General features: G+C 46.9%; 2 protein-coding genes across 2 annotated transcripts; one reads left to right on the top strand and one right to left on the bottom strand.

The window, feature by feature from the left end:
* Positions 1-12,156: 12,156 nt before the first annotated feature.
* LOC123163914 (beta-glucuronosyltransferase GlcAT14A) lies at positions 12,157-17,255 on the top strand. The gene is made up of 4 exons (XM_044581317.1): positions 12,157-13,183; positions 13,874-13,949; positions 14,027-14,142; positions 16,251-17,255. The coding sequence occupies exons 1-4, from the start codon at positions 12,577-12,579 to the stop codon at positions 16,763-16,765; spliced, it is 1,314 nt and encodes a 437-aa protein (XP_044437252.1). The 5' UTR covers positions 12,157-12,576; the 3' UTR covers positions 16,766-17,255.
* Positions 17,256-17,639: 384 nt separating this feature from the next.
* On the bottom strand, positions 17,640-19,012 carry LOC123163913 (NADP-dependent alkenal double bond reductase P2). Its single transcript, XM_044581316.1, has 2 exons — positions 18,717-19,012; positions 17,640-18,626 (listed from the first exon to the last, which is right to left on the bottom strand). Exons 1-2 carry the CDS (start codon positions 18,933-18,935, stop codon positions 17,817-17,819), a joined length of 1,029 nt encoding a protein of 342 aa, XP_044437251.1. The 5' UTR covers positions 18,936-19,012; the 3' UTR covers positions 17,640-17,816.
* Positions 19,013-21,856: the final 2,844 nt, after the last annotated feature.

The raw sequence follows: 21,856 nt of genomic DNA, 5'->3' as shown, positions 1-21,856 counted from the left end.
TCAAGCTAGGACTTAGTCGTGGAGCCATCGCAGCTAGGAAGCTTGAAGGGGTTATGCGGGACAAGGAACACGAGGGTTTATACTGGTTCGGCCCCTTACGGTGAAGGTAAAAGCCTACGTCCAGTTTGAGGTGATATTGATTAGGGTTACGATCGCCAGGGAGCTAAACAGCTATGCCCGGCTCTCGATGAGGTTGTTGTCGCCCTCAAACCGCTGCCGGGTCGTCCCTTTATATAGGGAGGCTGACGCCCAGCAGCTCTTAGAGTCCCAGCCGGCTCATAAGAACGTCCGGCTCGGACTCTAAACCATACTTGCCTTATACTACAAGTCTACCATAATAATGATTGTAACTACAGGCCCTAAGCCATATCCGGGTCTCAGCCCATCTCTGGCCCATCGTCTTGAAACTTGGCTCCGGGCTTCTGGCAATGACCATCCAAAGAGTAACCCGGCCCCTCCTGGCGGGTGACTCTAAGGTCTACATCCTCAACACATTCCGTTAGCTTAGCACTTGATCGCTTAGTATATTGCTATTGCTTTCTTCATGACTTATACATGTTCCTATGACTATGAGATTATGCAACTCCCGAATACCGGAGGAACACTTTGTGTGCTACCAAATGTCACAATGTAACTGGGGATTATAAAGGTGCTCTACAGGTGTCTCCGATGGTACTTGTTGAGTTGGCATAGATCAAGATTAGGATTTGTCACTCCGATTGTCGGAGAGGTATCTCTGGGCCCACTCGGTAATGCACATCAATATAAGCCTTGCAAGCAATGTGACTAATGAGTTGGTTGCGGGATGATGCATTACGGAATTAGTAAAGAGACTTGCCGGTAACGAGATTGAACTAGGTATTGAGATACCGACGATCGAATCTCGGGCAAGTAACATACTGATGACAACGGGAACAACATATGTTGTTATGCGGTTTGACCGATAAAGATCTTCGTAGAATATGTAGGAGCCAATATGAGCATCCAGTTTCCGCTATTGGTTATTGACCGGAGACGTGTCTCGGTCATGTCTACATAGTTCTCGAACCCGTAAGGTCCGCACGCTTAACGTTCGGTGACGATTGTATTATGAGTTTATGTGTTTTGATGTACCTAAGGTAGTTCAGAGTCCCGGATATGATCACGGACATGACGAGGAGTCTCGAAATGGTGGAGACATAAAGATCGATATATTGGACGACCATATTTGGACATCGGAATGGTTCCGGGTGAGATCGGGCATTTACCGGTGCACGGGGAGGTTACCGGAACCCCCCGGGAGGTATATGGGCCATATTGGGCCATAGTGGGAGAGAGGAGAAGGGAGCAAATGAGGGGGCGCGCCCCCCAAGCCCAATCCGAATTGGCAGGGGGGCCGGCCCCCCTTTCCTTCCTCCTTTCTCCCCCTTCCTTCTCTCCTAGTCCAACTAGGGAAGGGGAGGAATCCTACTCCCGATGGGAGTAGGACTCCCCTTGGGCGCGCCTGGGAGGCCAACCTCCTCCCCCTCCTCCAATCCTTTATATACGGGGAAGGGGGCACCCCATAGACACACAAGTTGATCATTGATCTTCTAGCCGTGTGCGGTGCCCCCCCTCACCAATATCCACCTCGGTCCATAGCGTCGTAGTGCTAGGCGAAAGCCCTGTGCCGGAGCTTTCATTCATCACCGTATCATGTTCATCGTTGCTGCGAAGCTCTTCCCGACACTCTGCTGGATCGTGAATTCTGTGGAACGTCACCGAGCCCGAACGTGTGCAGATCGCGGAGGTGTCGTACCTTCGGGTGCTAAGGATCGGCCGATCGTGAAGACGTACGACTACATCAACCGCTTTGTCATAACGCTTCCGTTACGGTCTACGAGGGACAGTGGCAGTACTCTCCCCTCTCGTTGCTATGCATCACCATGATCGTTGCGTGGTGCGTAGGATTTTTTTTGAAATTACTACATTCCCCAACATTAACTAGGTATATTTAATACTCCCTCCGTCCTAAAATTAAGTGTCTCAACTTTGTACAGAATTAGTACAAATTTTGTATTGAGCTCAAGACACTTATTTTGGGAGCGGAAGGAGTATATTGAGGCTACATAGCAACATGCATTGTACAGAATGACTAAATATGCATCCAGGCTACAACAAGGAAGAGTGTTACCTTAATGTTCTGATGATGTATATATATACATATAATAAAATCTTATATAATGGGATGGAGGGAGTGTTGTGCTACATCATTTTGCAATTGTTGTTTAGCTTCTAATATTAACTTGGTGCTTTTAGGTACATATGTCATTGCCAAAGATCCACACTTTGATCCTTTCTGCGTATGGGGCAATGAGATATTCATGAACCATCATAAGTGAGGAAACGATAAAGATTGTTATCAAAATGGGTCAAAAGATGTCAATCGAACTATTTGTTTACACTTTATGCAAGACACAGTGAACTGCAGGATGGTAAGTAAGAACCCTGTAGCCTTGTTTTTACTGCCCGTAATGAGTTGTGTTAGCTGACAATTTCTAAATCTTTTTTCCTTTGCAGTGGATCCTAAAGCAGTTTACTCAAGATTACCTCTCAAACTACATGATTGGCCGCCGGCCATCACAAGGGTGGACTAGAGTCGTGCGTGCCTTCTGCATCCAGGAGAGCACAATAGGGCCATTTCGCTTCACCTTGTTCAGCAACCAGAATGTCTGTCGCCTCTTTCTTTACCATCTGTAATAGTACAAGTATAGAACCCTGGTTCATCATTCTTTATTTGGTGCTTATGTAATTCTTAAACATATGTACCTATGAATCGAATAATGCATTGGTTGTTTGAACCTGAGGATATGAATAACGCTATAGCCTACTTTCAAGTTTAAATTAGGTACAATTTTAAATAGCAGCAATTAAATTAGGGCGAAATTACGGTGTGCAGGTCATTACGGCGCACACGGTTAATAAAGCACAACGTGTGTGATATACATCATAACGACACGGTTCACAGAGAGGAAACGTGTGTAACAATGCACACAGTTGCTGTTTGCAAAGCATGTGTGATGTCAGACACTATCACATACAGTGCGGGAAAACTAAATGTGTGTGAATGTCTACCTATCGTACACGGTTTATAATCATGAACTGTTTGTGATGTGCCAGACATCGTAAACGTAGAGCCAGTTTGGTACGTGCCTAGAAAACTCTCGTGCCTGGAATCTGCCTGGTTTTAGGTAAAACCATAAAACTCCGATTGCGATGGCAATGCGAGCACAAACGAGTAGCAAGGATGAAGCGTTTGGGATATTCGAGACATTGAAAACGGTTATACAGGGGCAACTGTATGCATCAAGGCCCGCTATCCCCGATGGTTTCTGGGTCGTGTGGGAAGGACCCCCCTATCGCCCACACTCACTTGGCGACGGTTCCAAATGCCGTCGCGGAAAGGGGTTAAAAACCGTTTGTATAACACCTCGTTATACCAGTGCCATGTCCGATCATCAAGTGAGATGGGGTAGTCTTCAATGCTGAACATCTCCATGTTGATCATATCTACTATACGACTCATGTTCGACCTTTCGGTCTCTAGTGTTCCGAGACCCATGTCTGTACATGCTAGGCTCATCCAGTTTAACCCAAGTATTCTGCATGTGCAAAACTGGCTTACACCTGTTATATGTGAACGTAGTCTATCACACCCGATCATCACGATGTGTGTTGGAAGTAGTTCCAAGATTGATATGATCATCATCGCACACTCCCTATACTTTCGGGATTAGTGTTGAAACTAAATAAGTGTTATTTGGTGTTTGCGTTGAGCATGAATATGATTTGATCATGTTTGTTGCAATACGGTTATTCATTTAAATTAAAGAATAATTGTTGTTCTGTTTACATGAATAAAACCTTCTATGGTCATACACCCAATAAATGGTTTGTTGGATCTCGATCATAGTGATACACATATTCATAATAATGAAGCCAAAAGATGCAAAGTTAATAATGATAGTGCAACTTATTTGTGGCACTACCGTTTAGGTCATATTGGTATAAAGCGCATGAAGAAACTCCATACTGATGGGATTTTGGAATCACTTGATTATGAATCACTTGATGCTTGCGAACCGTGCCTCATGGGCAAGATGACTAAAACGCCGTTCTCCGGAACTATGGAGAGAGCAACAGATTTTTTGGGAATCATACATACAGATGTATGTGGTCCGATGAATATTGAGGCTTGTAGCAGGTATCATTATTTTCTGACCTTCACAGATGATTTGAGCAGATATGGGTATATCTACTTAATGAAACAGAAGTCTAAAACCTTTGAAAAGTTCATATAATTTCAGAGTGAAGCGGAAAATCATCGTAACAAGAAAATAAGGTTTCTACGATCTGATCGCGGAGACAAATATTTGAGTTACGAGTTTGGTCTTCAAATTAAAACAGTGTGGAATAGTTTCACAAATTCGTGCCACCTGGAACACCACAACATAATGGCGTGTCCAAACGTCATAACCGTACTTTATTGGATATAGTGCAATCTATGATGTTTCTTACCGATTTACCACTATCGTTTTGGGGTTATGCATTAGAGACAGCTGCATTCACGTTAAATAGGGTACCATCTAAATCCGTTGAGACGACATCCTATGAACTGTGGTTTAGCAAGAAACCAAAGTTGTCATTTCTTAAAGTTTGGGGTTGCGATGCTTATGTGAAAAGGTTTCATCCTGATAAGCTCAAACCCAAATCAGAAAAATGTGTCCTCATACGATACCCAAAGGAGACAGTTGGGTACACCTTCTATCACAGATCCGAAGGCAAGACATTCGTTGCTAAGAATGGATCCTTTCTAGAGAAGGAGTTTCTCTCGAAAGAAGTGAGTGGGAGGAAAGTAGAACTTGATGAGGTAACTGTACCTACTCCCTTATTGGAAAGTAGATCATCACAGAAATCAGTTTCTGCGACACCTACACCAATTAGTGAGGAAGTTAATGATAATGATCATGAAACTTCAGATCAAGTTATTACTGAACCTCGTAGGTCAACCAGATTAAGATCCACACCAGAGTGGTACGGTAATCCTGTTCTGGAGGTTATGTTACTAGACCATGACGAACCTACGAACTATGAAGAAGCGATGGTGAGCCCAGATTCCGCAAAATGGCTTAAGGCCATGAAATCTGAGATGAGATCCATGTATGAGAACAAAGTATGGACTTTGATTGACTTGCCCAATGATCGGCGAGCCATTGAGATTAAATGGATCATCAAGAGGAAGACGGACGCTGATAGTAGTGTTACTATCTACAAAGCTAGAATTGTCGCAAAAGGTTTTCGACAAGTTTAAGGTGTTGACTATGATGAGAGTTTCTCACTCGTATCTATGCTTAAGTCTGTCCGAATCATGTTAGCAATTGCCGCATTTTACGAAATCTGGTAAATGGATAAACAAAACTGCATTCCTTAATGGATTTATTAAAGAAGAGTTGTATATAATGCAACCAGAAGGTTTTGTCAATCCTAAAGGTGCTAACAAAATATGCAAGCTCCAGTGATCCATCTATGGACTGGTGCAAGCATCTCGGAGTTGGAATATACGCTTTGATAAGTTGATCAAAGAATATAGTTTTATACAGACTTGCGGTGAAGCCTGTATTTACAAGAAAGTGAGTGAGGAGCACTACATCATTTCTGATAAGTATATGTGAATGACATATTGTTGATCGGAAATAATGTAGAATTATTCTGCAAAGCATAAAGGAGTGTTTGAAAGGAGTTTTTCAAAGAAAGACCTCGGTGAAGCTGCTTACATATTGAGCATCAAGATCTATAGAGATAGATCAAGACGCTTGATAAGTTTTTTCAATGAGTACATACCTTAACAAGATTTTGAAGTAGTTCAAAATGGAACAGTCAAAAAAGAGTTTCTTGCCTGTGTTACAAGGTGTGAAATTGAGTAAGACTCAAAGCCCGACCACGGCAGAAGATAGAAAAAGAATGAAAGTCATTCCCTATGCCTCGGCCATAAGTTCTATAAAGTATGCCATGTTGTGTACCAGATCTATTGTATACCCTACACTGATTTTGGCAAGGGAGTACAATAGTGATCTAGGAGTAGATCACTGGACAGCGGTCAAAATTATCCTTACTGGAATAAGGATATGTTTCTCGATTATGGAAGTGACAAAAGGTTCGTCGTAAGGGTTACGTTGATGCAAGTTTTGACACTAATCTAGATGACTCTAAGTCTCGGTCTAGATACATATTGAAAGAGGGAGCAATTAGCTAGAGTAGCTCCGGGCAGAGCATTGTAGACATAGAATTTTGCAAAATACTTACGGATCTGAATGTGACAGACCCGTTGCCTAAAATTATCTCACAAGCAAAACATGATCACACCTTAGTACTCTTTGGGTGTTAATCACATAAGCGATGTGAACTAGATTACTGACTCTAGTAAACCCTTTGGGTGGTGGTCACATGACGATGTGAACTATGGGTGTTAATCACATGGTGATGTGAACTATTGATGTTAAATCACATGGCGATGTGAACTAGATTATTGACTCTAGTGCAAGTGGGAGACTGAAGGAAATATGCCCTAGAGGCAATAATAAAGTTATTATTTATTTCCTTATATCATGATAAATGTTTATTATTCATGCTAGAATTGTATTAACTGGAAACTTGATACATGTGTGAATACATAGACAAAAAGAGTGTCACTAGTATTCCTCTACTTGACTAGCTCATTGATCAAAGATGGTTATGTTTCCTAGCCATAGACATGAGTTGTCATTTGATTAACGGGATCACATCATTAGGAGAATGATGTGATTGACTTGACCCATTCCGTTAGCTTAGCACTCGATCGTTTTAGTATGTTGCTATTGCTTTCTTCATGACTTATACATGTTCCTATGACTATGAGATTATGCAACTCCCGTTTACCGGAGGAACACTTTGTGTGCTACCAAACATCACAACATAACTGGGTGATCATAAAGGTGCTCTACAGGTGTCTCCGAAGGTACTTGTTGGGTTGGCATATTTCGAGATTAGGATTTGTCACTCCGAGTGTCGGAGAGGTATCTCTGGGCCCACTCAGTAATACACATCACTATAAGCCTTGCTAGCATTGTGACTAATGAGTTAGTTGCGGGATGATGTATTACGGAACGAGTAAAGAGACTTGCCAGTAACGAGATTGAACTAGGTATCGAGATACCGACGATCGAATCTCGGGCAAGTAACATACCGATGACAAAGGGAACAACGTATGTTGTTATGCGGTCTGACCGATAAAGATCTTCGTAGAATATGTGGGAGCCAATATGAGCATCCAGGTTCCGCTATTGGTTATTGACCGGAGACGTGTCTCGGTCATGTCTACATAGTTCTCGAACCCGTAGGGTCCGCACGCTTAACGTTACGATGACAGTTTTATTATGAGTTTATGAGTTTTGATGTACTGAAGGAGTTCGGAGTCCCGGATGAGATCGGGGACATGACGAGGAGTCTCGAAATGGTCGAGACGTAAAGATCGATATATTGGACGACTATATTCGGACATCGGAAAGGTTCCGAGTGATTCGGGTATTTTTCGGAGTACCGGAGAGTTACGGGAATTCGTATTGGGCCTTAATGGGCCATACGGGAAAGGAGAGAAAGGCCCCAAAGGGTGGCCGCACCCCTCCCCATGGACTAGTCCGAATTGGACTAGGGAGGGGGGGCGCCCCCTTCCTTCTTTCTCCTTCTCCCTTCCCTTTTTCCTACTCCAACAAGGAAAGGAGGAGTCCTACTCCCGGTGGGAGTAGGACTCCCCCCTTGGCGCGCCCTCCTCCTAGGCCGGCCGCCTCTCCCCTTGCTCCTTTATATACGGGGGCAGGGGGCACCCCATAGACACACAATTGATCATTGATCTCTTAGCCGTGTGCGGTGCCCCCCTCCACCATATTACACCTCGATAATATCGTAGCGGTGCTTAGGCGAAGCCCTGCGTCGGTAGAACATCAATATTGTCACCACCCCGTCGTGCTGACGAAACTCTCCTTCAACACTCGGCTGGATCGGAGTTCGAGGGACATCATCGAGCTGAACGTGTGCTGAACTCCGAGGTGCCGTGCGTTCGGTACTTGATCGGTCGGATCGTGAAGACGTACGACTACATCAACCGCGTTGTGTTAACGCTTCCGCTTTCGGTCTACGAGGGTACGTGGACAACACTCTCCCCTCTCGTTGCTATGCATCACCATGTTCTTGCGTGTGCGTAGGAAATTTTTGAAATTACTACGTTCCCCAACAATTACAAAACATGATCATCTCATACATCAACATATATCATATCACGTCTTGACCATATCACATCACAACATACCCTGCAAAAATAAGTTAGACGTCTTCTACTTTGTTGTTGCAAGTTTTACGTGGCTGCTATGGGCAACTAGCAAGAACCGTTCTTACCTACGCAAAACCAGAACGATGATTATCAAGTTGCTATTTAACCTTCTGCAAGGACCGTCGTAGTCAAATTGGATTCAACTAAAGTGGGAGAAACAAACACCCGCCAGCCACCTTTATGCAAAATAAGTTGCATGTCAGTCGGTGGAACCGGTCTCATGTACGTGGACATGTAAGGTTGGTCTGAGCCGCTTCATCCCACAATACCGCTGAATCAAAATAAGACATAGGTGGTAAGCAATATGAACATCATCGCCCACAACTCCTTTGTGTTCTACTCGTGCATATCATCTACGCATAGACCTGGCTCTGATACCACTGTTGGGAAACGTTGCATGGAAAACAAACAAAAATTCTACGCATACGCAAGATCTATCCATGGAGATGCATAGCTACGAGAGGGGGAGAGCATTTACAAACCCTTGTAGATCGCTAAGCGGAAGCGTTTGTCAACGCGGTTGATGTAGTCGTACAACTTCACGATCCGTTCCGATCAATAACCGAACGTACGGCACCTCCGCGTTCAGCACACGTTCAGCTCGATGATGTCCTCGCCTTCTTGATCCAGCAAGAGGGGCAAAGTAGTAGATGAGTTTCGGCAGCACGACGGCGTGGTGACGGTGGTGGTGAAACTATTCCCGTGGGGCTTGGCCAAGCACAATAGATTTAGAGCAGAGGATGAACTGGAAGGAGGAGATTAGAACAACACTAGACTTCTAATTATGAGGATTAGAGGTAGTTAGGGCTAGCTCTAATTAGTCAACTAGGACCAACTAGAACTAGAACTAGATCAACTAGAAGAGGCTCAAAAGCTTGTGTTCTAGGGGCTAGTCCTGCTCCTCTATTTATATGTTGAGCCCTGGGGTCGTCACTTGGGGAGAGGGCCTCCCCAAAGTCGGTTTGGAACGCAAGGAAGAGTCCTGGATTCCAGCACCAGACGCCACGGTCCTCGGCATCTGGCCTAGACGCCAGGGACCCTGGCGTCTGGTCCCCGGCCTAAAGCCCCGTGGGCCTTACCCCTTTGGCCCAACCATCATCCTATATATCAATATTTACCTCCGGACCATTTCGGAGCTCCTCGTCATGTCCGTGATCTCATCCGGGACTCCGAACAACATCCGGTCACCAACATACATAACTCATATAATACTATATCGTCAATGAACGTTAAGCGTGCGGACCCTACGGGTTCGGGAATGATGTAGACATGATCGAAACGCTTCTTCGGTCAATAACCAATAGCGGGACCTGGATGCCCATATTGGTTCCTACATATTTTTCGAAGATCTTTATCGGTCGAACCTTTATGACAACATACGTAGTTCCCTTTGTCCGTCGGTATGTTACTTACCCGAGATTCGATCGTCGATATCTCCACCTAGTTCAATATCGTTATCGGCAAGTCTCTTTACTCGTTCCATAATACATCATCTTGTAACTAACTCCTTAGTCACTTTGCTTGCAAGCTTCTTGTGATGTTGTATTACCGAGAGGGCCCAGAGATACCTTTCCGTCATACGAAATGACAAATCTCAATCTCGATCCATGCCAACTCAACAGACAGCTTTGGAGATACCTGTAGAGCACCTTTATGATCACCCAGTTACGAAGTGATGTTTGATACACACAAGGCATTCCTCCGGAGTCCGGGAGTTGCATGATCTCATGGTCGAAGGAACATGTATTTGACATTAAGAAAACAATAGCAATAAACCGAACGATCATATGCTATGCTAACGAATGTGTCTTGTCCATCATATCATTCTCCTAATGATGTGGTCCCGTTATCAAACGACAACTTATGTCTATGATCAGGAAACCTTAACCATCTTTTGATTAACGAGTTAGTCTAGTGGAGGATTACTAGGGACTTGGTATTTGTTTATGTATCCACACATGTATTTAAATTTCCGATCAATACAATTATAGAATGAATAATAAACCTTTATCATGATTTAAGGAAATATACTAATAAGCACTTTATTATTGCCTCTAGGGCATATTTCCAACAGTACCCCCTGTCAACGTTGTTCATGACGGTCACCACGCCCGGTTGGTGTTCGGTCAAATGCCATTGAGCTTATTTTCGAATGCCATGTCTTATTTTAGAGTACGAAGGATGGTGGGGGTACTCGACCATGGGGGATGAGTTGCTGTGCGATGCGTGGTTGACGGTGTCCGCGGATGTTAGGAGCAGAAGGGGCCCGTTCTGGCAGCGCGTACATGATTCGTTTCACGCGTGAAAGCACATTGCGCCCTACGACATGCACATCATCCATGATAGCAACGCCAGGTCGTTATCGTATCGATGGTACGCCATCCAGACCAGCCTCACCAAGTTTTGTGGTGCGGTTGATATGCTGGAGGAAAGGTGACCATTGCGCGCGACAGCCGAAGAGATTGTAAGTTTTGCTTCTTCTTGCTCAACTTGTCGTTTGAATCATTCATTCACTTAATCTTGCTCTACACATTGTGTAGTTCGTACGCGTTGCAGACATGCACCATAGGATAGAGGGACAACCATTTAGGTACATATACTGTTGGATGAAGCTGAAGGGGTTATATTTGTGAGACGACATGATCCATTCATGAAAAACTCGTTCAACATCCGGTTAATCTCGTTGAATTTGAACTATTGTTGTGCTAGACTTTTTTTTTGCGAAAAACTTCCGATCTATTCATCTTTAATCATGGCAGTACAACGAACACCAGAAATAATAAAAATTACGTACAGGTTCGTAGACCACCTAGCGACGACTACAAGCACTGAAGCGAGCCGAAGCCGCGCCGCTGTCATCGCCCCTCCCTCGTCGGAGTCGGGCACAACTTGTTGTAGTAGACAGTCGGGAAGTCGTCGTGCTAAGGCCCATAGGACCAGCGCACCAGAATAGCAACCGCCGCCGATGAAGGATAACGTAGATCGAAAGGATCCAATCCGAAGACACACGAACATAGACGAAAAACAACCACATCTGAGAAAATCCACCGAGGATAGATCCGCCGGAGACACACCTCCACACGCCCACCAACGATGCTAGACGCATCACTGGAACGGGGGCTAGGCGGGGAGACCTTTATTCCATCTTCAGGGAGCCGCCGCCGTCTCGTCTTTCTGAGCAGGACACAAACCCTAAAAATTTGAAAGAAACGACTAACAACGGAGCCCTCTTGCCGGCCCTTGCCAGGATCCACCTCGCCTCCATAGCCCTAGGGCCACCGGAGACGAGGCAGACCTGCGGCGGATCCGGCGAGAGGCACAAACCCTAGCTTTTTTGGTGGAGAAAGAGACTTATTTGCATGCTATGTATGGATGGTTTGTGCTATTCTCTATCCGAACTTTGATGAACTTCCCGTGTTTGCATGAATTACGTCTGGTTAGTTCACACAACGGTTAAAATGTATGCGAGCAGTGTTGGATGACGACTCCCGCATCCATGTTTTCACACTGGTCCTTCGTGTGTACGGATGGATGCCCATGTAAATTTACGGGTCACGGAGACTGCCCTTGTCCTCACGTCTATCTTTAGAAGTCGGAAGAAAAAGTAACTGGCATCTGTCTATTAAGCTGGCCTAGGATGGAGTAGAAACAAATCAAACATCGAAAGTTCATCCCAGACCAGAGCATCTTCCACCCCATTCGGCACCGAAATTCCAAACCCCGCCCCTCACTCCACCCATCCATCGGGCGGTGCGCATTGGCCAACCCGACCCGACTCGGCTCAACTCAGCTCGTCCGCCCACCGTCAGCAGGGACGCACGCACCAACCGGAGGGCTGCACGGCTTTCCCCGTAGATTTGTTTGCGCTTAATTCCGCGCGACCTCCTCCGCCCTCCTCGTCTCGTGACCCGCTGCCTCTGGAGAGAGAGAGAGGGAGGGGAGGGGGGGAGCGAGCGAGCGGTAGTCTCACCACCACCAGCACCACCCCACCCCACACCACCCCCCACGACACGCCACAACACCAACACCAACCGTCGCCGGCCACATTTAATCTCGCACCACCACCACCGCCGCCGCGCGCCCCGGCGACTGATCCCCACGGACGGAGCGCGATCCCGCCGGACGCCAGGCCGGAGGAGGAGGAAAGGATAGGCAGACACGCAGATTGAGAGAGAGGGGGCGGGACGCGGGGCGCGATGATGGAGACCAAGCCGCCGTCGCCGGGGAGCGGGGGGGCATCGCCGGGGGTGCACCACCACAGGCGGTGGGCGGCGCCGCTGCTGGCGTCCGTGCTGCTCTCCTCCCTCCTCATCTCGGCCTCCCTCTTCTTCTCCTCCTCGCGGGCGCTGCTCCTCTCCTTCTCCCCGCTCCCGACCGCGGCCTCCGCGGAGCCGCTCTTCGTCGAGGCCAAGCTGCGGCAGCAGCAGCAGGAGGCGCACGCCCGCCCGCACCGCGCCGTGCCCAGGATCGCCTACCTCGTGTCCGGCTCCGCCGGGGACGGGGTCGCGCTGCGCCGGACGCTCAGGGCGCTCTACCACCCGGCCAACCGCTACGTCCTGCACCTCGACCTCGAGGCGCCCGCCGCCGAGCGCGCCGAGCTGGCCGCCGCCGTGCGCGCCGACCCCGTCTACTCCCGCTTCCGCAACGTCAAGGTCGTCACGCGCGCCAACCTCGTCACCTACCGGGGCCCGACCATGGTGGCCAACACGCTGCACGCCGCCGCCATCCTCCTGCGCGACGGCGGCGATTGGGACTGGTTCATCAACCTCTCCGCCTCCGACTACCCCCTCGTCTCGCAGGACGGTAAGCGCAGGCAGATGCGATCTGCAACCCCCCACCTCAATTCCGCGATTGGATCGCACTAATACACCACCCCGATCCGAATTTCGCGCTTCCACGGGCGATCTCTGCGCAACCGCGTGCCGATTTCGGCGAGATCGAATCCATGTCGCGGGTCACTGGAGGCTACTCTAATTTTCAAACTGGACGCCGGTGGTTATGTCGAACTGTTGGGGAAAAAGACGCGATTTTTATATATACGCTTATTAATTGAAGTGCCCTGTCTAGGTTAATTTATGCACAGTTGCTTCCACTGGTTTGAGGATTTCGTTAGATTTGATCACTTATGTCCGCTCTAGGTGGTATATGGGGGAAGCCAGCCACATCTTTGGGCGTTTCTTTCTTTATATGGATGCTTCTGCTAGTCTCTCCTCCTGAATCCAATCCTGCTTCACCTTTCCCGTGTCGATCTACTCCTGTATTGGATTGTTCTGGATTGTTCATGGGAATAAAGTGGGTCGTGCCAAATTAGGTATCTGCCCTGTGCTCATCTTCCTTTCTGCTGCGGTGCCAACTTTGCTGCTATGCCTACCATCCCACTTGGATTTAATTATTAGGATTTGTCTTTTAGGAATTGTTATGGACTTATATATAGGATTAACATAACACAGCTCTCTGTTTATCTGAATCTGACTTCTCTTGAATTATTTGCAGATCTCTTGTATGTGCTCTCTGGCTTGCCAAGGGAGCTTAACTTCATCGAGCATACCAGTGACATCGGATGGAAGGAGTAAGCACGGAACTTTGCTGAAAGTGCTGTTATTTGTTCACATACAAGTTGGGCGGTGGCTAAATGTCTGTGTGTAGGTATCAGAGGGCGAAGCCTGTGATCGTCGACCCGGGCCTATATAGCCTGCAGAAGTCTGATGTTTTCTGGATTACGGAGAAAAGAAGTGTGCCAACCGCATTTAAGCTCTTCACTGGTAAATGTTTCCTCCCTGACGGCTAACGCAATATATGAGTTATGTTGTTTGTGTCCTTTGTTTTTCTGCACTTGCGCCACCTTGTGTATTTTCTCATTTTAGTTGTTAATTACCATGCATTTGCATTCTTGTGTTATTTACATTTAAGTATTATTTCTTAGTGAAATTATGTTCTACTCCTACTATTACTCGGACCTCATCCTATTGTTGCTTATTGAATATGCTTGAGGGGCTTGCATAAGGAACACTTCTATTTTACCCTCTCTGCCCCACAATATAAGAAGTTTTTGCAAGCTAACATGGCTTGCAAAAACGTCTTATATTGTAGGACGGTACATCTTTGTGTTAAATACTTACTCTTTTTGGTAAGCACCAGCCCTGATATCAATTCTTATACGATAGTGTTCTCATGTTTTAATAGTTCACTGATTAGAACATTTATTGCCTACTTGAAACCTAATTTTACTAGTGTAATGTCCAATCATTTAATGCTAATAATCACTAGTACCTAGTATTTCTGGAAACTTGCATTTTAATAAATACAGTACGAGTATATTCCTGTCCGTGAACAGTGTGTCAAGAAATGATTAGTAATTACTCCCTCTGTAAAGAAATATAAGACCTTTTAGATCACTACTTTTGGTGATCTGAAAGGTTTTATATTTCTTTACAGAGGGAGTAGTTTGGAAGCAGATGTTACACCATAGTGTGTGCACTTTATACCCTACGTCCAGAAAGAGGAAATATCCTTAGAAGATAGCACTTGAGGTTGAGGTGGCGCTGAATTTCTTTCATTGTATTTCTTAAGTGTGCCACACAATGCTGTTATGTAGTTTCCCAGGCATAAAAAGTCTGCTTTTAAGTGAACTATATTTAAAATTTCAAGGCTGGTGTTATGTTTTTGCTCCGCTGATGTTGTCAGAGGGATTTTTTTCTCTATAGAGATAAGACTAGCTTTGTTTGAACCAAAGATGACACAAGTGATAGCTATCTTGATTCCTTTTAAGTAAGCAGCATCATGAACCAATCGATTATTTTAGAACTTTTTTTTTGTTTAGTAATCTGATTCAATGGGAATTCTATTTCTACAAGTTGAGTTTATCTAAACATTTGTATCATGCATCAAAACTCTATATACTGCACTTGGGGTTGATTGATAGCAATGCAATAATCAATTGTTGTGAACCTAGAGTCACAACAGAGTAACTACATGCTCAAGAAAGCCACGTGTCATAGCTGAGGAGATTAGGTACATATGAAATGAGAGAATATTTTGGTTCTTCTTTGCTTGAATCATTATCGAATGCATGCCATCCATACTGTGGATGTTTGGCCTTGGGGCTTAGGCTTTTCACAACACAAAATACAATTCCTGACAGATTAGGTTCCTACTTCCCTGACAATGCTGATCCAATACTATTCCGTAAAATAGCCATCATCTTTCTCTGTTTGGACTCCTTGCTGCTAGTCCTAGTCAATGGTCAGACTCTTCCCCCTTTCACCCCCTGCTGCGGCTGTGGTAGAATGGCACTCCTCAGTCCTTGTCTCCGTACCTGTGCCTCTATCACCTTGGGCAGTTATCGTGTTGCATTGGTGAAATTGGCATTCTCACTTCTCTTCATCTAAAAACATATTCCCCTTGCACAATTGATGTTGCTAGTGGGCATGGCAATCCCCATTTCACAAGTCATAGCTTAAAAAGTGACTAAGATTGTGTTTGCCCATACCATGATATGCTTCTCCATAAGTCTTACTATTGTTATTTAATTATCTTGTACAACATGATAATTACTTAATTAGGCATCAGCTTTACATGCTGCTCATTATTTCTTTAATCGTCCTTGTATTTTACTCCCTCCGTCCCATAATATAAGAGCGTTTTTTACACTAGTGTAGTGTCAAAAACGCTCTTATATTATGGACGGAGGGAGTAGTTTGTAGTACTTCTAGTAGATCAGACTACAGCTAATTGAAGCATCCCTGTGTTGCACCACTACTAGTTGTTGCGCAATTCTATTGTACTACATGTGATATTCGTATGTTTTATTTTTCTCTTCACTTTGTACTTGTGTATTGTTACATGTTTTGCTCCATTTATCATATTTCAGGCTCTGCATGGATGATGCTTACTCACCGGTTTATTGAATACTGCATATGGGGATGGGACAATCTTCCGAGGACTGTCCTGATGTATTATGCCAATTTCCTCTCTTCGCCGGAGGGTTACTTCCACACAGTCATCTGCAATGTCCCAGAGTTCCGCAACACCACAGTCAACCATGATCTACATTTCATTTCCTGGGATAACCCACCAAAGCAACATCCTCATTACCTCACCCTCAATGACTTTGACGGTATGCTTAACAGCAATGCTCCCTTTGCAAGGAAGTTTGGAAGAGAGGATCCTGTCCTAGACAAGATTGATCAGGAAATACTGGGCCGTCAACCCGATGGGTTTGTGCCCGGTGGATGGTTGGATCTGTTGAATACAACAGTGAAAGGGAAAGACTTCAGCGTCGAGCGTGTACAAGATCTCCGCCCGGGGCCTGGTGCGGACAGGATAAAGAAACTCGTCACAGGCCTGCTCACCGAGGAAGGCTTCGACGACAAGCATTGCGTATAAAAAGTTTGATGTTTCCAGGGTAGGTTACTTTGGTCAAAATCTGAGGTGTTGAGCCACTAGCTAGTCATTCTGCTAGCTGAAGAAGCGGCACATAGTGTCGACGATCCGCACGGATGGAGTGATCTGATAGGTGTTCCTTATTATAGACAACCACTTTGAGTTGAGTTACCGTACAGCAGGAGACCACGGCCGCCGTAGCATGCAGAGTTTATACACCACTAATAGCTCATTAGGTTATGTTAGAAGATTATATCAGCCCAACCATTATTAATAATATCGGAATTTTTCGGTCTCTCGGCGCTGCTGGCTGTCGTCGAAGGTGGTCCGTTCTTCCTGTAGAAACCACAGGGCCCGAGCCATCAGCGCATGAGATTTCGTTGTATTAATTGTGGATTCCTCCGGGCAAACTTCTACGTTTTGGTTGCGTACATGTATTCTTTGATTTCTTTTCCTTCTCCCACGGCTGAGTATACAAAATTGCCTTATGCACTGTTTCCTCTCTTCCTTTGGTAAATATGCATACTATAAGTTTTTGTTGGAGCTTAAATGGTACTCTGTCTGTTCACAATTATAAGATGTTCTACTCCCACGGCTGAGTAGCTTTTTTCTTCTTCTGAATCAGATGTATATAGATGTGTTTTAGTGTGTTTGTTCAATCATTCCAGTCTGTATGTAGTCCATATTGAAATATACAAAAACACCTTATAATTATGAACGAAGGGAGTAGGGGATATGTGCTGTTGATAATTGGAATATCTGATGTTTGCATTGCTGTGTCAAACACCTCCTGGGTGTCAATTAACAGACCTGACTACTGTTATCAAACAGGTGCGCTGCTAGATTAGATTTGCTAATTTCCATTTTTGAATATTTGTGGTTTGATAAACAACACCTGGTAGTTACATAATCAAATTTCAAATTTCAATCAGGGGTCATGCCCATTATCAATTATGAGTAAACACTCAGCTCAACAGAACAACCTGCATTTCAGTTTCCACTCCCCACAGTACACACAACCTGCAGTGAATTTGTGGACGTGACATGATTCATCCTATGCCAGCTTGACGAGCTTCTTGCCGACATTCTCGCCGCGGTAGAGCGCGACGAAGGCCGACGGGACACTCTCGAGCCCGTCGGAGACGTCCTCGACGACCTGGACCTTGCCCTCCTCGATCCAGCCGCCGATGATGGCGGTGAACTCGTGGAACCTGGCGATGAAGTCCCAGGCGAAGAAGCCCCTGAGGGTGATTCGCTTGTAGATCACCTCGAGCAGGTCCGGCACGGCGCGCCGCCCCGGGTCGGTGTACTCGGCGATGACGCCGCAGACGGCCACCCGGCCGTAGGTGTTCATGTTGGCCAGCGCCGCCTCCAGCATCTCGCCGCCCACGTTCTCGAAGTAGATGTCGATGCCGTCGGGGAAGCGCCGCTTGAGCGCGGCCTTCAGGTCCGGCTCGTCCTTGTAGTTGAAGGCGTCGTCGAACCCCAGCTTGTCCTTGAGCAGGTCCGCCTTGCCCTGGGTGCCGGCGCAGCCGACTACGTAGCAGCCCGCGAGCTTGGCGAACTGGCCGACGAGGCTGCCGATGGAGCCCGACGCCGCCGACACGAACACCTTCTCGCCGGCCTGCGGCTTGCACACCTCGTAGAACCCGCCGTACGCCGTCATGCCGCTCGTCCCTAGCACGCCCAGCTGGTAGGACAAGGGGAAGCCGGAGGAGGTGTCGACCTTGGACATGAGGAGGGCGGTCGCCGGCCGGAACACGCTGTACTCCTCCCAGGCGAGCATGCCGGCGACCACGTCGCCTTCCTTATACTCCTCGCAAGCCGACGCCACCACCTCGCCGGCTCCGTACGACGCGATCCTCTGCACACAGACACAACCGCAGAACGCAGCCGCATTAATAATCACGGCCGGCTCGCCGTCCGTCGGCCGTCGATGGACCACGAAAATTACCTCGCCGGGCACGATGACGTCGACGGAGTGGTGGGAGGCGCTCTGGCGCTTCATGCGGTTGAGCTGGTAGGGGTCGATGGAGACGTACATGTTCCTGACCAGGACCTCGCCGGACTCGGGCGTCCACCGCACGGCCTCCGTCTTCACCTCGAAGTCGTCCACCGACGGGGAACCCTCGACGTGGTGCCTGACGGCGATGTACCGGTTCTCCACCTCCATGATCGATCGATGGATCGATCGGCGGACGGCAGCGCACCGGGGAAGAAGGTACAGCAATGTGTGTGATCGGCGGCAAGAACAAGCGGTCGATATATATACTGAGAAGCTTAGTTGGCGGGGTGTCGGGGATAATGCTATGTTTGGATGCCGTTCGTTGAGCCCGAGGACGAGGACAAGAAACAGGTGTTCGGTTAGATGCTGTGGTGGGCGTTCGGGCGCAGATGCTTTCCTAGAAATTTTGTACGCGTCCATCAGACCATCACTATACTACGTAGTCAAACAAAGTACAACCGGACATGGGAACAAAAACATATAAAGGAACAACTTGGAATTAATCCGATGTGACATGGGGAGCTTTGGAACCATGGGTGGAAGGTTTCTCCTTCCCACTCTACCAAATTGCTTGTAGATCAGTTTTTAGCGTATTCTCGTGATGTAGGGTGAGACCCTAAACGGCCGATCTTTCACGAAAGGAGCGGATCCCAACTAAGAACATGAAGAACACAAAGAAAAAACGAGGGAAAACACAAGAGGAACTCTCAAAACCAACAAGATATAGTCACACATATGCTAGATCCTTGAAACACAAAGGGGGATACACGATCCAAAGTCAACAACGGACGATACAAAGAGTAATCGGTTCTTCTCCGTGAGGAGGTCTTGATGGGTCACCCAAGAGGGGGTCTTGAATCCGCTTGGAAGGATCTTCTCCGATGGAGGCGCGATCTCCGAGGAGAAGGTAACCAAGTGGATGAGCAAAGCTCTCACACAAACATGAGCTAATCCTTTGCTAACCCTAACTAGGAGGAGGGAGAGGTCTATTTATAGTCTTAGTGCAAAAGAGGGGCGAAGTGGAGGGGTACATGGGCTTCGGCCCGAAACTGGACACAGCCAGGGTCTGGTCGTCCGGGGGCTCGCGGAGGTCCGGACGTCCGTAGATCTTCGGATTTCCGTAGATTAGGTTCTGTTGCCTCGGCATCGGACATCCGTAGGAGTCCGGTCGTCCGGTCGCCGGTCGTCCGGTCTTCCTCGGACTTCCGCTAATTTCGTTCTGTTGGCGTAGCGTCGGTCGTCCGGAGGGGTGCGGTCGTCCGGAGCCTGGGAGTCGTCGAACGTCCGGTCCTGGTCGGTCGTCCGGCTGCTGTAGCGTTTGCAGGCCCGAGTTCCTTGGGCTGTTGTGACCTCCAGGGGTCGGACGGAGCCTGTAGCTTCCGTGACAGCTCTTCCTCTTGTCCTTCGTACTTGGTGTCCTCGCCGTCTTGTCCATTGGATGTAGATGTTCCATGGCTTTCCTCCAAGTACCTAAGCACACATAGTATTTCCGTTTGAGGTAGTAGCCATGTCTCATGTGTCGAAGGTAGTAGTTCGGAAAGGAGCGAGTTCACCTTATCTTCGATAGTCTTTGCTCGGGCTCTTGTCATTGGTCCAAGTGGTGTCGTTGGAGGTGTAGATGCGTCCATGGGGATGATCGTGGGATGCTCCGCATCATCTCTGGGAAAGATCCGACCTCGGATCGAAATCCTCATCACCATGGTATGGCGAAAGATCTTTGATGTTGAAGACGTCGCTCACATTGTACTTGTCGCGCGGGAGGTCGATCTTGTAAGCGTTGTTGTTGTAGCGTGCTAGCACCTTGAAGGGTCCATCGACTCGTGGTAGAAGTTTGGACTTGCGTTCGTTGGGGAAGCGGTCCTTGCGAAGGTGTAGCCACACAAGATCTCCAATATTGAATATCATGGGTTGCTTGTTCACGTTGAGCTTGGTCGCGAGTCGTTGTACTTGACGCTCGATGGTATGCCTTGTATCTTCATGCATCTTCTTGAGGTAGTTCACTCGGGTGCTCGCGTCCATGTCGATGCGCTCTTGTAGTGGTAGAGGAAGGATGTCCAAAGGGGACAACGGGTTGAATCCGTAGACGACCTCGAAAGGGGACTTGCCGGTTGTTGAGTGTCTTGCGCGGTTGTAGGCGTACTCGGCGATCAGTAGGCACTCTTCCCACTCCTTGATGTTCTTCTTTATCAACACGCGTAGTAGAGTGGAGAGTGTACGGTTCGTCACCTCCGTTTGGCCGTCGGTTTGTGGATGGTATGCCGTGGAGAATAGTAGCTTGATTCCGTGCTTGGCGCATAAGGTCTTCCAAAAGTAACTCAAGAACTTGACGTCGCGGTCCGAGACAATCGTCTTTGTCACTCCATGAAGTCGCAAGATTTCCCTACAAAAGAGATTGGCAACATGTCAAGCATCGTCTATCTTGTTGCAAGGAATGAAATGAGCCATTTTGGAGAATCGGTCCACAACAACTAAAACGGAATCCTTGCCATTTCGAGTTCTAGGCAAACCAAGCACAAAATCCATGCTAATATCTTCCCATGGTTGATATGGAATTGGAAGTGGCATGTAAAGGCCATGAGATTGAGCTTTAGACTTAGCTTTGCGACATGTAGAGCATCAGTTGGTGAAGCGGTTGACGTCGCGAAACATCTTGGGCCAAAAGTAGTGCTTGGAGAGCGTAGCAAATGTCTTGTCACGTCCAAAGTGTCCCATTAGTCCTCTGCCATGAGATTCTTGCAAAAGCAACAAACGAAGAGAAGACTCGGGGATGCATAGTTTGTTAGCTCTCATAAGATAACCATCTTTGATGTAATAGCGTTCCCAAGATGTATGCGTCAAACATTTGGCATAAGGAGTTGCAAAAGTAGGATCATGCGCATACAAGTCTTTTATGTGCTCAAAGCCAATGACATCCAACTCAAGTTGAGTAACAAGCATGCATATGCGAGAAAGTGCATCCGCCACAACATTTTCCTTACCTTTAATATACTTGATTACATAAGGTAAAGACTTTATGAATTCACTCCACTTAGCATGACGCTTGTTCAACTTAGTTTGACCCTTAAGATACTCAAGCGTTTCATGATCAG

This window comes from Triticum aestivum, chromosome 7D, assembly GCF_018294505.1.
Source record: "Triticum aestivum cultivar Chinese Spring chromosome 7D, IWGSC CS RefSeq v2.1, whole genome shotgun sequence".
In the NCBI taxonomy this organism is placed as follows: Eukaryota; Viridiplantae; Streptophyta; class Magnoliopsida; order Poales; family Poaceae; genus Triticum; species Triticum aestivum.
This window is presented reverse-complemented; position numbering and strand designations above follow the sequence as displayed.

Excerpts from the sequence above, each read along its gene's own strand:
- LOC123163914 (XM_044581317.1), top strand. The coding sequence starts at position 12,577 with ATGATGGAGACCAAGCCGCCGTCGCCGGGGAGCGGGGGGGCATCGCCG. Across the intron at positions 13,184-13,873 it reads CCCCCTCGTCTCGCAGGACG|ATCTCTTGTATGTGCTCTCT; the intron begins GTAAGCGCAGGC and ends AATTATTTGCAG. Across the intron at positions 13,950-14,026 it reads AGTGACATCGGATGGAAGGA|GTATCAGAGGGCGAAGCCTG; the intron begins GTAAGCACGGAA and ends GTCTGTGTGTAG.
- LOC123163913 (XM_044581316.1), bottom strand. The coding sequence starts at position 18,935 with ATGGAGGTGGAGAACCGGTACATCGCCGTCAGGCACCACGTCGAGGGT. Across the intron at positions 18,627-18,716 it reads ACGTCATCGTGCCCGGCGAG|AGGATCGCGTCGTACGGAGC; the intron begins GTAATTTTCGTG and ends GTCTGTGTGCAG.